Here is a 14,550-nt window from a genome sequence, read left to right on the forward strand (position 1 = left end):
TCTGCTACGCGTCGGAGTTGTGATATTATAGTAGGTAAGCCATTAAATATATTGCAATAAAAATCTTCCTTTGGACCACTTTTAAGTTGTTTATTTCAGTTTAACCTTGAATTTGTTTACTACAAAATTTTCTCTCCGAAACCAATAAAGTAAGTTCTTATTGCTCAAAACATAGTTTTAAAGATACTTACTTAAGGGACTTTACCTAAAAATTGAGACATTAGGATGATAAAATTTATTGATCGCTCATAACCTCTAAACTTAACTTAATTGACTCATGAACTCAGAATATTCTCTTCTTTCATTTGACATCCCACTCGATACAATAGCAAAATAATTTTTTTTTAGACCCCCACTTTTTTTGATATAACATCCGGTAGGTCAATTTTTTCTTATAAAATGTAGTCTACGTCACCCTGACCTTTACAACGAATCAATCCCAGAACGAATCAAAATCGGCCCAGTAGTTTAGGCGCTACGGTGGAACACACAGAATCTGGATACAAACATACATATACCTACATGATCAACCCATGGCCGGCCTACTACTCAGCACGGGTCTCTTCTCAGAGTGAGAAGGGTTTAGGCCATAGTCTGCTACGCTGGCTCAATGCGGACTGGCAGCCTTCACACATGGAGAACTCTTGAGAGGTTTCCTCACGATGTTTTCATTCACCGTTAAAGCAAGTGATATTTAATTGCTTAAAACGCACACAACTTAAAAGCTAGAGGTGCGTGCCCGGGATCGAGCCCTCGACTTCCGATTAAGAGTCGGACGTTCTAACCACTAAGCTATCACAGCTCCCACATATACATACATAGACTGCTAAAATCATAACACTTCCTTTTGGCTTTGCCGCAGTCGGGTAAAAATACCTTAACTACTTTTATGGCCTACTATACATTAGATTAGGTACCACGTCACTCAACAAAATGATTACATAAACACTCGCATTTCCCGCAATAAAATTAGTCACACCAGCAATTGCCATAATTCACGTAGAGTACATGCCGCATTGAACATAATAAAAAGCGCCTAACGCAAAAAAAATCAACGTATTACATCCAATAAACGCGCCGAACCAAAAACCATTCGACCTGTGTCATAAAATGTTACATAAAATTCCCTCCGAATTTCACCTCTCTCGCGTCGTTAAGGAAATGAGTTACGAACGTATACGTGTGTATTAACGTGCATGCATTACATACCAACGCTGAAGATGTGTTTATAGCTTACGATACGATTACGATATCCCTTCGGCAAAACCGCTCAAACCTTTGCTTACATTCCGCTTATCCGCTTGATACACAGTGTAGGGTTTTGCACCCGTACGTAGTCGAAATTCCACGGATACGTAGGTATGTAGTAATTTGCCTCTTCGTTTTTAATTTGAACTGCTAGGATACGGAACGGCTTTCCAAGATCAGTTTTCCCCTCCGTTCAAATTTTAATACGAGTAACTTAAAGTCAAGAGTTAATATGCATCTTCTAGGCAAGCGCGTTTCATCTTAGGCTGCATCAATACTTGCCAGCAGGTATGACTGCAGCCAAGCGCTAGTCTATAAATAAACAAAAAAGATATTGCACAGTCAGGAAATATTCGGAACTTTACAAGTTTACTAACATGACATGTGTCTTGAGGTGAATTTAATAATTAATTAGTTGTGTTTCACATGCCCGTACCAAGACACATAAAAATAACTTTAATCTCCTTCCTAAGTTATTACCTTCCATTCATACTCACAAAATTTTATGTTTTTCTCCTAATTGCTTATTAAAAGTATCTGTAACACATGATGATATTTTCCATGCGTATAAAACGTATAAGACTTGACTAAAGAAAATTACAGCATACGCAATACTGTTACACCCAGATTTGAGTCCCAGAGAGAAATATTGAGAAGTGTTTGATAAAATTAATGGAACTATCCATGTACAAGCTCATTCTTTTTTTTACTAACTCACCCTAGTCATTACTTTTGAGTACGTTCACAAGTCGCTAAACGCGTACATAAAACGCAGTTCTGCGGGTAAAAATGTAATTGTGTACAAAGGCACTCACAAACTATAAACTAATGAAAAAATAGTAATGTTTTAATGATGTATATAAATAGTCGTAGCTTGTAAGTAAACATATAAATTATTTGTCGCATGCTAATCGTCTAGTGCAAGTAAAGACGTGAGAATGTGTCGCGCCATTCATTCGACTTTTAATTATATGGATAAATCTGCGAAGATTATTTTTAAACCTCTCTTTTGATGTTTTAGCAGATATTAACAGGGCTCTCTCCGTCACTTACTTCATACAATCGTAGTTCCAATTTCATTTGAATATTAAGCAACCAAAGTCCATGAAATTTTGCAGACATATTCTAGAAACTAATATCTGGGCCTTTGGTGTTTTAGATTTTTCTAAAAATATGTAGTTTTAAAATTAAAGGGGCTCAAAGATTTGTATGTAAATTTTTAAGACCGCGTAACTTTTAAACCGAATATTTTAACAGAAATCTGGAAAACCACAGGCATAGATATTAGTTTCTAGAATATGTCTGCAAAATTTCATGGACTTTGGTTGCTTAATATTCAAATGAGATTGGAACTACGTTTGTATGGAGCGAGTGACGGAGAGACCCCTCTTAATGTATGGTGCCTATCTCATTTTTTATCTCTCTTTATTCGCAGATGAAGTAATTATTGTGATGACAACTCGGCGAGTGTTTTCAATGGTGCTTTTGACGCTTTTCATTTTCGCTCGCCAATTTTATGTCGATTTATAAAGAACGGTTTTAAATTATAAATTAAAAGTGGAGCGATGCATTTTTAAATGTGAAACGTTGGACGAAGGAAGTTGACAATTTGAGAGTATGTTGTTTTTTTTACTATTTTTTTCGCTGACTATATTATTTCCGGTTTTCATCCGTTTTTTATGTGAAATGTAAGAAACATTTCTTGTGTTAGCGATATTGCCTTTGCCTAGAGTTGAATTTAAAAAAAAGAAAAGACAATTGAGGAGATGGAAAAATGGCGGCAAGAAAAGCGGTTGATTATTGATTCGAAAAAGAAAAGATGGGAATTTATTAATATGTTTCAAGAAGTTTGTAGTTTAGAATTAAAGTTAAAGTTTATCATGCATTGTATAGCGATGGAATACAGTCAGTTCTTATGAGTTGAGGATATTTTTAGTACTTGTAATAGTTTTAACTTTTTTAAATTTTTATACTTTATAGGCTTGGTGCTTCGCGAGGCTTTGTGAAATTGACTCTACTGAGGCAATGCACAACCCTATAGGGGGCTGCCCCATACAAATGGAGTAGAGCAGAGGTGATTCTTTTAATAAAAACTTAAACTCAGCTTTATGGATTTTGATATAGTTAAAATTTGTATACCGAAAAAAAACAAGGAGAAAATCATTCGGTCACACAGTGCATCTGTTAAACTAAAGCAAATAAAATATCTTTGAACAATTATCAAGAATTACCTTAGCTTCATGCCTCTGTACAGGTAGGATGCTATGCATTGCACTTATATTAAGAGTTCATTTTATTATTGAATATATTCCAATTTGTTATTTTCATGACACAAAATACCCAGTTCAACTCCAAAACATCGGATACAGAAAAATGTACATGCTTTAGCGTTTATGTCTTTCTGGTAACTGTATTATATTGTGTAGAGAGGGCCTAAAAAAATAGTAATGGAACATTATAAAAACAATTGAATTTAATTTTCGTTAAGTAAATTAACTACAATATACAGTCAAAAGCCGTAAGTCGTTTAGCACCGTAATGATCATATTCGTGTGGCACGGTTATACACATGCGTTAAGTGTGTGACATTTTTATAGAAAAGGGTCATTAAGGTTCTTGTTGCAATAGTTTCGCGGAATTGCTACTCGAATTCTGAGGCCGTACCTATACTTAAACTTAATATACTTATTATACTTAAGTCTATTTATAAATACAATACCTGATAGAGGTGACTTATATAAACTCAAGAGCGGCTCAGACATTAGGGGGCCGCCCGGCTCTGAAAATATAAACATAATTCATTTAACAACTATAATTTGCATTGAAACATAATTAGTTCTCAAAGAACGCGTAATTAATTCTCTTCAGCACGTCATTCTTAAGCTATGACCACACCTGCGCTTCTAGATATGATGCTGGAGTATACACAACGCGAAACTATACGTGCGTATCTACGCGATTGTTGTAGTCACAACGCGTTTAACTGAGTGGCCATACGTAGACAGTTGACGTCTAATGCCAATTGAATTGGGGTTCGAATCGTTTAACGCCAAACGGCATTTTGAATGCCGTTGTACGTTGATCGTGGCTAGATCTACCTATAAAAGCCATTGAACATCGCGTTGTTGCGTGATATGGCGGGGACATCAGGTAATAAGTCCACAGTGGTGCGGTGCCGTAACGCAATCGCAAACGCATCGTGTGGCTTCAGTGTTAGAGTTGTAAACAACGTACCACGTAAATAATCGTTTCATGGTAAACTCCTAATTTATTATTAGTTGGTGACCAACTGCGATGGCCTCATATGCACTGAATTTCATTGACAGACATATAGTGATAGCATGGACACCGAAACGCGGTTATTTGCTGGACGCTGCCTAGTGAACAACTAAATTACATGTCCACTGAGAGACTCAATAGGCGTACCGAACGCTAAATTATTTTGCAATAGAGTGCCTGCAGGGACGTGCGGCCTAGTTGTGACAACGCATATCAATCGATTGTGATTGTAAAGTTGAACGTTGACACGAATTGGTAACTGGATGGGTTACCAAACCGACTTTGGATCTTCCAATTTGGCCTTTTCTTTTTCTCCGTGCCTCTAAAAGTACATAAGCCAACGGTCTTGATCATTATTATAACTGTCAAGTATAGAAATCTCGTTCTCTTAGTCGAGTTGTATGCGAAAGGATCCGGGAACCCACCGAATTATTATCCCAAGAGAACTCCTACCATACATAGCAAACGTCCATATAACTGTTATATAACTTTTAAAGTACTAGACTTAACGTTGTTAATCATAACTAAAACGACGCTTACACTGTTATTAAAACATAATTTTGCTCCCTTGGAACTACAAGTTTTGACGTAATTATTTACCATATAAACAGAACAACGGTTTACGGTAGAGGAAAACAACATGAGTAGACCTACATAACTCAACGCGTGCCTAGATACGTTTAACTAATATACAATGTAATTAATGTACCTACCTAACGTGTAATGTAACACGCACACAAACCCATGAATGAAACTCATCATGACTTTGGCAAGCAAATAAATTATGGGTGTCCATCACCCACAATTTATTTGCCTTCGTTTGCCTTCGCTACTTGGTCTGTACCTTAGACTGTTATCGCTGGCTTCAGTGTATGGCTAAGTCTAATTGGCTGAAATAGAATAACGTACTGAAGAAAATTATATTAAGTACTTTTTACTTTTTATTGACACACAAATATTTCATTTCATATTATATAAAACTTCAACTTCAACTTATATTTCTTCAACTTACCTACTTTACAGATAAACAAATTTCTTCTTGCAAAAACGTATTAAGCGACATGATATGCACGACGCTTAGGTTAAATCTATACTTTGATTTTGCTTAGACTTAAGTTTCAGTTAAAACGAGACAGATTTATGCCAGCGGTATAACGCTGTCTCGTTTTAACAGTGTCTTAAGTCGGAGCTAAGTCAAAGTCTAAGCGCGCTCTGTAGATGTCAGCCTTATAAGAGAGGGGTCTCTCCGTCACTCGCTCCATACAAACGTAATTCGTCTCTCATTGGAATACTAACCAATCATACTCAATGTTATTTTGTAGAAACGTTCCGGAAACTAATATCTATGCCTGTGGTTTCCCAGATTTCCGTTAAACTTTTCGGTTTCAAAGTTACGCGGTCTTTAAAATTCACATACAAATCTTTGAGCCCCTGTAATTTTAAAACTACTTATTTTTACAAAAATCTAAAACACCACAGGCACAGATATTAGTTTTTAGAATATGTCTGCAAAATTTCATGGACTTTGGTTGCTTAATATTCAAATAAAATTGGAACTACGATTGTATGGAGTAAGTGACGGAGAGAGCCCTGTTAAACGCGTTGCATACGTGTGCAAGAATTTACCTGTGATTTGTTAACCTTATACGTAAGCTAAAGGAAAATAGAATACAGATGTGTAATTTCTTATAAAAAAATGTCTTAAACTGTAAATAAGCTTTAATTCTACGCATTCTTTTACACTCTAAAATCCTTGCCGTGAGAAATGCCGTGCCGTTTTAACATGGTTTCATTCACTCGCTGTAAAAAGAGCAAAGTCTTATTAATTATTATGACCTACTTTTGAATTTCTCGGCTTAAAATTTTCGTACGTCACTGCATGTTCACACTCGTTCATAGGTATGTTGATTCATTGTAGTAGATTAAGCTTTGATCTGATCTATAACTCTACCTAATATTATCTTTTAAATATAATTTGTCAAAGGAAAAGGTGACTAACTGAATGATTGACTGACTGACTGACCTATCAACGCACAGCTCAAACTTTTCCACACAACCTTTGTCCAATATGATTTAAACTGAATCGCAGATTAGACTAGCATAATATGTAAAGAGTTTTAGATTAATTGTAAACATTTATATTTTGTTGAAAATAAATAAATAAAATAAAATAAACTGTTGGACGGATCGGGCTGAAATGTAGAATTATGAGGTAAACATCCGCCAAGAAAGGATCTTTGAAAATTCAACCCCTAAAGGGATAAAATAGGGGGTTGATGTGTGTGTAGTCCAGGCGGATGAAGTCGTGGGCATAACTAATAAATAAAAATGAAAAAGGGATGAGATGTAGGTATTTCCAGCTATTAGTGCAGCTGTTATCCGCAATTTCACTTCCTTTCTTTCAAATTTTTTCCCGATTCGTCCAGTAGTTTGAGCTGTGTATGTAGTAGATCAGTCAATCACTCTTCTTTTCCTTTTATACATATTTATATACATATTTATATAGATACACGGAATTACCAAAATAAAATATAACTTATAGAAATCACGTTCAAAAAGAACACAACAACAAAGCGCATTTTTCAGAACAGTCACAATTGAGTTAGGTAAGAAAGACATGAAATAGGTCGGAAAGTAGAATGTAACTCTTTTGTGAGTCGCAGTCCCACCAGATGTACTTCCGGCTATTAGTGCAGTTATCTGCAAGTATAAACGTCGCGGCCCGAGCCAAGAATTTCGGATGATACGAGTGGCTAATATTGCATTATACTTTTTGTCACAGATTTTCAGTTTTCAATGTAAAACCCGTGCTTTCAATTTTTAGACCCCCGACCCAAAAAGAGGGGTGTTATAAGTTTGACGTGTGTATCTGTGTGTCTGTGTATCTGTGTATCTATCTGTGGCATCGTAGCTCCTAAACTAATGAACCGATTTTAATTTAGTTTTTTTTGTTTGAAATGTGGCTTGATCGAGAGTGTTCTTAGCTATAAAAAAAAAAAAACGGTTTAGCCGTTTGAAAGTTATCAGCTCTTTTCTAGTTACTGTAACCTTCACTTGTCGGGGTGTTATAAATTTTTAATTTACACTTGTTAAAATATTTTTTGTGAAACATCATAATTAGATATTTTAGACGAGATTAGTTCAACCGTTGAACTAGTGAGACTTTTTAGATACCACCGCGCCCGGGGAGGTTATGTCGGCCTCTTACCGACTAAAACCCCACGGTGTTCCACGCATTACCTGTTGGCTGGCCTACGGGGCACGTTCGCGCAACCCAACCAACGGCGCCTGCTGAGGTACCTCCCCTCAAGGGACCAACATAGTCCCAACACACCGTCTAGGCTAGTCGTTGCTATCTATTATATTAATAAAAGGCTGTGATGTTTCACTGAAGTTTTGCTCGGATAAGCTCATGCTTCTTCTGTCTCTATTCTGAATTCTATAGTAGAGACTGGTAAAGGACTGCTATGAATTGAAGCACGCTCATAGGTGTCGTTTTACCCAAAGGTGCATAAACACCGCGCCAGTGTGCGCCGTCTACGTAATCTGTGCTGCCGCATGCGTGTCACACACACAAGCGTACTAATTAGCTTTCTCTATTTTTTTATTCCGATACGAGTTGACTGCGATCTCACCTGGTGGTAAGTGATGATGCAGTCTAAAATGGAAGCCGGCTAACTTGGAAAGAGTATGGCAGTTTCATTAAAGCAGTACCCCTGATAGACACACGGTATCGTACTGAAACGCTCAGTCACTGAGCGGCATGGCTTTGTCGGTACGATGATAACTAGCCACGGCCGCAGCTAATCACCAAATCAGGCCAGAGACAATTAGAAATTATAAATTCCCAAATTGACTCTGCCAGGAATCGAACTCGGGACCTCCTGTTTATGAGACCACAACTTTCACTCGCCAAAGAGGTCGTGGAAGGAATATATTATGTACTCACTTTTAAAATTATGAGCTTTGCCTATCTGGAGTCTTCTGAAATCTTTGGGTGAAGATAAATTATAATCTTGATTTCTTCAAAAGAATCACTAAGGTCACCTTGATGTTTAGTATTATATTGCAGACAGACCGGACGGCTACAGTTTTAAATATATTGCTATGTTCTTATGACGTAGAGGTCTGACATTTAAAAATGTTCCAGGAAAGCAATTATTTATTTTCATTCTTGTCTTGTAACGTTAGCATCATAGTTATTTTTGATGACCTCACCGGTGTAGTGGTGAGCGCTGTGGTTTCGATACCACAGACAGATACACAGATAAACAGATAGGCAGATACACACGTCAAAATTATAACACCCCTCTTTTTGGGTCGGGGGTTAAAAATGCGTTGATTACGCTTATTAAAGTTCTACGTACTGTTGTCTTGTACTACAGAATATATGTCTGTATATGCTATGCTTGTATAGTGCACAGTACCATGAGTATGTACTACTATTATGAGTATATAAATCAAAATATCAGCACAGCCATCAACTCTCGGCATCATCCAGTAAGCTTCGCTAAATTAATTCAATGACATTAACTTAACGACGTACTTCCCGCTACATCCTAAAATTTTAACGACATATTCTGTGCACTTCACGCTAGGTTAAGTTCGTTCACCAGTATACAAATATGTACACTAATATAGTAAATGCGAAAGTGTGTATGTCTGTCTGTCTGCTGGATTATTCGGCCCATCCGATTTTGAAGAAATTTGTTACAGAGATAGCTTGCGTCCTGGGGATAGACTTAGGCTACTTTTTGTCTCGGAAAATCAAAAAGTTTCCACGGGATTCTTGAAAATCGAATTGTACATGGATGGACGTGATCACAGGTGATTTTCTTCATCAAACTGTGGATGTCCACTGTTGGGCATATGCCTTCCCTAAAGAGCGCCACCACAACCGGTCCTCAGCCTTCCTCATCCAGCCACTTCCCGCCAGCCGCTTTATATGGTCAGTCCATCGTGCTAGAGGGCGTCGATTGTATTTGATTTTATTAATATCATCAAAAAAATAATATAGCAATCTCATTGGGTTATTATTAAACAAAATATTAAATATAATAGATTGTATAAAAAAACCTTAAGACAATAAGCTATTATGTAACAAAGAGCTTTGCCCTTTTATATTAAACGAGCTCTGTTGCCCAAAGCTGCCAGTCACAGCACGAAATCTAAACATAAGAGTCGCGACAAATCGCCGTGAATTACGTCGCTGAAAGTTCGGTGAAATACAGTCACAATGATTTTTAGGTTCCGTACCTGAAGGGCGCCAACGGGACCCTATAACTAAGTCTACGCTCTCCATCCGTCTGACCGTCTGTCTGTCCATCCATCAGCAGGCTGCATCTCATGAACCATAATATACCTATTATGGTTCATGAGATGCAGCCTCCACCTACCATAGCCCCACCAACCTCTCGGTCATAAGGTGCTCGGAAGGCGCTCATTCGGCACTTGCATAATAGATAGAATATATTTCTATTGCTGTTATGACAACAAATAGTAAAATGTGTGTGTGTGAGTCCGACTCGCACTTGACCAGTTTATTTAAGTTACATATCCACTGAATTTCTTACGCGTTTGGTGTAACGCTGTACCTTCCGTCGTCGGATTGTTTTGGCTAGAATACAATGTATTTTTGACCCCCGACCCAAAAAGAGGATTGTTATAAGTTTGACGTGTGTATCTGTGCATCTGTGTATCCGTCTGTGGCATCGTAGCTCCTAAATTAATGAACTGATTTTAATTTAGTTTTTTTGTTTGAAAGATGGCTTGATCAAGAGTGTTCTTAGCTATAATCCAAGAAAATCGGTTCAGCCGTTTGAAAGTCATCAGCTCTTTTCTAGTTACTGTAACCTTCACTTGTCGGGGGTGTAAATTTTTTTTAATTTACACTTGTGCATAAAGCTCCACCTCATAACGTGTTTTGGCGCCTGTAGCTGTAATGTCGGAGCATCGCTGCCATGTTCCGTCGTGTTGCGAACTAAAAAAGTTCCGTCGCGTCGCGTCGCGTACTTTTCGAAGCGTTTTTCTCAAAAGGGGTGACATTATATCGCCGAAAATTTCCGAACATTCGGCGACGTAATTTACGCAGGTGTGTCGTAACACTAAGTTTTCGGCTAAACGAGCGTAAATTTTGGAGTTGTGAGTCGCGTAAAGTTCTGCTTGTGCCAGACGGAAACGCAGAATCGGTTGGTGTTTCCATTGAACATTACTAGCTAGTATTGATATATTACGCGATTCATTTTTCGCGACTCACAACTCAAAAAAACCCGCTCGTTTGGCTGAACCCTAAGAGTTTCAGATGCCAGTGAACTTGTAAGACGACATACAGAATATAAAAAGCTTTATTTGGCACCGTCGGTAATTGAAAAAGATCTCTTTCGAAAGCAAGCTAAACAGAGCGAATAAATTTAGAAACTTTTATATTGTGCGCTCATTTAAAATTTAAATTGATTACTATTGAAAAAGTTACTTCAGTGCGCGCTGATTAACTTTTACGATCTAACAGATTTCTGGATAATGTACAATTGCGGTTTTATAATTCTCTGGGTTTAGTTTCTTCAAGTTACGTTGGTCCGTGAGGTTTTTCTTTTTCTTTTATGTACTTAGATAATAACGGGGCTGGGGCTACCTATGCACATAGGTATAAAAGCCTTTAAATAATTAAAAGAGAGAAAAAAGTTTTTAAATTCCGTTGGAATGTCCTGGGGAGACAGAATCTAAATGCATAATCGCATCTAGCCTAAACTACTAACCCAATAACCCGAACGATACGCTATCCGTCAGGTTTTATTCCTCGCATGAATTTCCACACATAAAATTCATTTAAAATCATACAAAAATTTAAATAAGTGTGATGAATTCGGTGACCCAATCCGGTTTTTGTTGGAGAATGTATATTATATTAATAAATAGACCGGATTATATGCAATTACATATTTGCATATGCATTTGCATGTTTGACCTATCTTCATAGATTATTATTTCACATTTTACCAAAAATCTTGTGATGATGCATGTTTTCGCAGTTTTTTAAATATTTCAGGGTAGGATAGGTTAATGAACCAATGAAATTTTACATTACAAGAACCCGACGTAGCACCTAAGTTCAAATACTGCCTAGTCACCTCACCTGGTTGTGGAACGATCTTTTTCCACTTATAAAACATTTTGAGTGATCGAAGCAAAACAGTACCTGATTGTTAACGTTTTCAAGAGTACAAACAAAGTTTAAAAAAAATAATACACAGTAGGTATAACTTACTAATAATTTTTAAATAAAAAATACCACAACTTTTTTTTATTTAATTTTGCATATTTTGACACTTTTCGTGCATATTTAAAGCAATTTCCATGCATATTTGCATTCATATTTTAAGCTTTTTATGTTGCATAATATAATCAATCGATTAATAAAGTTTACATTAATATAATAATACAGCGTCTTTCGGAAAACGTTTTTGTATAAAGGCGTATGTGGGCAAAACCGGGCCGAGTCAGTAATTATGTAGTTTACCTCTTATTACAACCAGCCATGTTAGCAATCAATCAGTAGATATGCGTTCAAAACTTTCAAGAAGGCGATAGAAATATTACACACTCTGTGACAATTTCAACTCTCAACTTATTACGGTTAATGGGATACAGCCCGCTGACAGATAGACAGACAAAAAGACGGACTCAATAATAGGGTCACAATCGCATCCTTCGAGTACGGAACCCTAAAAATCAACTCGATCCTTGACCCTTTATGTTGCGTAGTAAAGCTCAAAACACATTGACGGTTCCCAACCGTACGCGGCGTAATGCGTCTTGACTCAAATCAAATATTTGTAACTTTGTTTGTATCCTCAAAATTTCAGTGTCAATAAACGACAATTTTTCATTTATCATTAATAAGCATCAAGACGACTTCAGTGTGTTTCTACCATTAAGCATCTCACATTTCACATACTGCAAATTGCTTTTGACATCTCAAAGGTTATTTTAAGAAATGTTTTTCTTGTTTCTATAATTAAATCTGATATTCCGTGTGTTGTAATTCTTAAACCACGTTAGTTTTTGATAGCTCTGGTTGGATTAAGTTTTTGTTACAAATTCTGCTGAGTTTTATAGTTTCTAAGGTATGCATTTTTGGTTCCTAATCCATCGTAACCTTTCATTAGACTATGATATACCTAATTTTAGGTATTTCATCCATTTCACATAGATATTCGGTTGAAGTAATATGCTCGGAATATAAATGATGGTGTCAACGTAAAATATGACGTGGCATTTACGGCTTAGGCTGCATGATTATGTACCTACGTTCCTAACGATTTATTTGGCGGTTGGTTGGAGCGTTTTAAATTTCAAGGGGCTAACGACTTTTGCTTTGACTGAAAAATAAAATGTTATAAACGACTTGCGGGAAACTTGTTAAGTATAGGTATACGGCGGATTTCTCACGGCAAGGTGAATTTTTACGAGTACACTCACCTCCGCAAATCAGAGACATCGGTGATATTTTTTTATATAAAACCGTTTCAAATTTTTATATCAACTTATGTCCTAAGAAATCTAACTAGCGCACCTAACACTGTACACGAAGCTTCCCTATCAACTATTTAGAGGCGAGAAGGCAATGGAATATTAAACTTTGTACTGGCAAGATATCGTATCTAAAACTAGTTATGTTATAGAAAAAATGGCACTAAAAAGACACGTTTTTTTTATTTATCAACCGGTGTGACACAAACACTATCCACGATTAAAATGAATACATCAAAATGCGAACTAAATACACCAAAATGTCGTAACCACGCGGCCGGTTTATCATAAGTGGCGAGGGTACATTGTGGCGTGTTTTTATTATTGTTTACGCGGCTCGGCGCTCGGCGACGCGTGTGTGCGGGCTTGTGCGCGGCCGGCTGAGGCACGACTGACGCGTCGCGACGCGGCGACGGATCGTGACGTCACCCGCGCCGCACGCATGCGTGCTCACTAACACATGCGCGCCTCCACTACACACGTGCTTATCAAAACTTGCCCATAATACTCAGTTAAAAGTTGCTTTATTAGTTCACTTAAACACGACATTGTTGTTCCGCCAACTTGCAGAGTGGCCACCTACATGAATTCCACAGGAGTCGCTAAACCGACTCCACCGAAAGTCCCGAAAGTTCAGTTCGGATAAAACACGTGAAATATTGGCTTGTTTGCGTTTCCCAGCCGGCACCGGCACTTTATCTGAATTCCATTAAAACAAACTTTAATCTGATCTTAGCAACGGTCTGTGCAACAACAATATAGGTACGAGTAGGTACGTGGAAGATGTAGAGCCTTTTAACCTTTTAATTTTGTCCTAGCTTCTTTAATAAAGTTAGGTTAGGATAAAATAGAAGTCTAGTTTGGAGAGTTTTCTTTTACGTAGATGGTTTCTGGAAACAAAGTAACTAATTTGATTTGGGCAGACAGACCTTGGGTCCTAAAGTGCTGAAATAGTGACCTCTCAATGAAAAACAAAACGTGGGTAGCCCTCAGGTTGACAGACAACATCAAACGAGTCACAGAAAGCCGCTGAATCCAGAGGTCCACATATCTCGGTCTTGTGACCGTGATATGTGGAAGTCCCTACAAGAGATCTCCAGTTGTGAACATCTACTGGTTGCCAACGAGGATGTTGAATTTTAATAGTCTCATCATAAAAAGCCAAAAGCCTTCAGCATTGGAAATGATAGTGACGCAACAGTGACGTAAATAGCATCCATACGTGAATAAAAGTCACGCTAGCCACAAGCTTTGCTGATGTCATCATCGCTACTCTGAATCTTTTACGTATTTTCTCATTTTTCATTTAATCACAGAGCTACAAAATAATGTTCCTCCTTACCAAATTTCAGTTAAGGCAGCAAACCTCACGAAGACTAGACAACTAGTGCACAATTGTATACGCTCATAGCAGTACACTGTCTTTTAGCTCCATATTCCCAACTCCGGAGAATGTATCAACAGAAAAACTCCATAACTTTTTGGTCCCACCCG

General features: G+C 37.4%; 1 protein-coding gene across 4 annotated transcripts in view; it reads right to left on the minus strand.

The window, feature by feature from the left end:
- The window catches only part of LOC123869656 (CUGBP Elav-like family member 4), an 895,280-nt gene extending 881,857 nt beyond the window's left edge, over positions 1-13,423 (minus strand). For all 4 annotated transcript variants that reach the window (XM_045912648.1, XM_045912647.1, XM_045912646.1 and 1 more), the window contains exons 1-2: positions 13,006-13,423; positions 3,968-4,027 (exon numbers count right to left, since the gene is read on the minus strand). In XM_045912648.1, the coding sequence (XP_045768604.1) occupies positions 3,968-4,027; positions 13,006-13,024 (79 nt within the window). In that variant the 5' untranslated portion in view covers positions 13,025-13,423. The remainder of the gene's footprint in view (positions 1-3,967; positions 4,028-13,005) is intronic.
- Between the last annotated feature and the right edge of the window lie 1,127 nt (positions 13,424-14,550).

This window comes from Maniola jurtina, chromosome 11 (genome assembly GCF_905333055.1).
Source record: "Maniola jurtina chromosome 11, ilManJurt1.1, whole genome shotgun sequence".
NCBI classification, from domain to species: Eukaryota; Metazoa; Arthropoda; class Insecta; order Lepidoptera; family Nymphalidae; genus Maniola; species Maniola jurtina.